Here is a 1,593-nt window from a genome sequence, read left to right on the forward strand (position 1 = left end):
AAAAGTTTGAATTTGTTTTGGATTTTCTCTCATCCATGCTGGGTCAAAAGTATACGTACATGCAGGCTCTCTCACTCTCTATACATAATGTTTAATAACTTATGCTGATTATAGATTATAGATTAGAATAATAGTATTCAGATTGATTGATCAATACTCACAAATTTAAAGGAACTCACTGTAGATTTACACACCATCTTACAATGCTGTGATGGCAGACATTCCCCAACTCTATGAATGGTACTCATGGCCACTGACCAATGGTTGTTGATTAGCGGTCATGGCAATTTGCATACTACTGATCATAAGCTGACCTCCCAGCCCAGTGTTCATTCAGTGCTGCTGGTGTCAGTCACTGTGCACATGTCCTGTTTCTAAGGTTGACCTGCAGTCAGCTGAGACTGAAGACGTCACCTGATGATGCCGAAACGTTTCTCCCACTGAAAACTCTGCGGCCAGACTTTTTGGGATTTCTTTAGCTGGATGATTGAGCATCAAGACAGACAACATCAAGTAATGTTTCATCTACTTCTGGAATAGCTTTCCTCAGCATGTTTGGGCCTAGCATGAGTCCATGCCAGGAAAGCAACCAATTTAAATGAACTTGACTAATTGTGGCAAGAAGAGTGATCAAATATTCAACTGGAATTACACCAGAGGTTTGTTGATGGCTACCAAAAGCATCTAGTGACCCACAATGTCATGAAAGTATGTAAACTTTTGCCCACAACTGTGTCTGGATGTGACTCATGTGTAAGATTGGAAATAAGATTTTTACTGTGCAAAACAAACATCATTCCTCTAATTTAACAATGAGGAAACTGATTTAGTTTCATGAACTAAGCGGCAATACACGTTACTATATATTGTGTTTCAAAATATCAACAGTAAACCATGAAGAAACTCTGCAGACTCTGGGGCACGACTAGGTACTGAAAATGTATCTGGTGTGAACATCTTTTTATTGTAATAATAAAAGCCTACATACACATGGATAATATTGGTTTTTGTGTTGCAGCTAGATGAGTTTGAGCAACAGAACAATCTTAACAACTCACTACAATTCATCAGCTATACAGGATGAGGTCCAGGCTGGGCTGAGGGAGTTGATCTGTGAGGTCAGTTTGTGGGTTAAATGTAAACAGGCTGCTCCTGGGCGGTCAGCAGGCGATACATAGCAGCAGGCATGGTCTTCATATGAATCTAAGGCAGACAGAACAGAACAAAGTAATCATCATGGAATTCTGATATAAAGGTTCTTATTTATATCATTACATATCTAATGGTATAATGGTATGTAATAGAAATTCGGGTAGGAAAGGGTGCCCAAGAATCAGAGATGCCTGAAGCCCTGAAACGATTGTCAAGAACCGTGCAGAAGTAATAAAAGGGGCTACATCCTGACATCAAGCCACTCGTGGACCACAAACAACATCAGACTGGTAAATGGACTGGTTCTTATATAGCACATTTCTACTCTGAGCAAAGCGCTTTATACAACTAATTCATTCACCCAATTACTTCCCATTCACACAGGCACTTATTCTACACTGTTAAGTGCTCACTGTCTAACATTCATACGCATTCACATTC

General features: G+C 39.7%; 1 protein-coding gene across 1 annotated transcript in view; it reads right to left on the minus strand.

The window, feature by feature from the left end:
• Positions 1-943: 943 nt before the first annotated feature.
• The window catches only part of apba1a (amyloid beta (A4) precursor protein-binding, family A, member 1a), a 42,937-nt gene continuing 42,287 nt past the window's right edge, over positions 944-1,593 (minus strand). Inside the window, exon 11 of the mRNA XM_005733665.1 lies at positions 944-1,203. Within this exon, the coding sequence (XP_005733722.1) occupies positions 1,132-1,203 (72 nt within the window). The 3' untranslated portion in view covers positions 944-1,131. The remainder of the gene's footprint in view (positions 1,204-1,593) is intronic.

Source organism: Pundamilia nyererei, unplaced genomic scaffold (assembly GCF_000239375.1).
Source record: "Pundamilia nyererei isolate P.nyererei 1_Seehausen unplaced genomic scaffold, PunNye1.0 scaffold00053, whole genome shotgun sequence".
Taxonomy (NCBI): Eukaryota; Metazoa; Chordata; class Actinopteri; order Cichliformes; family Cichlidae; genus Pundamilia; species Pundamilia nyererei.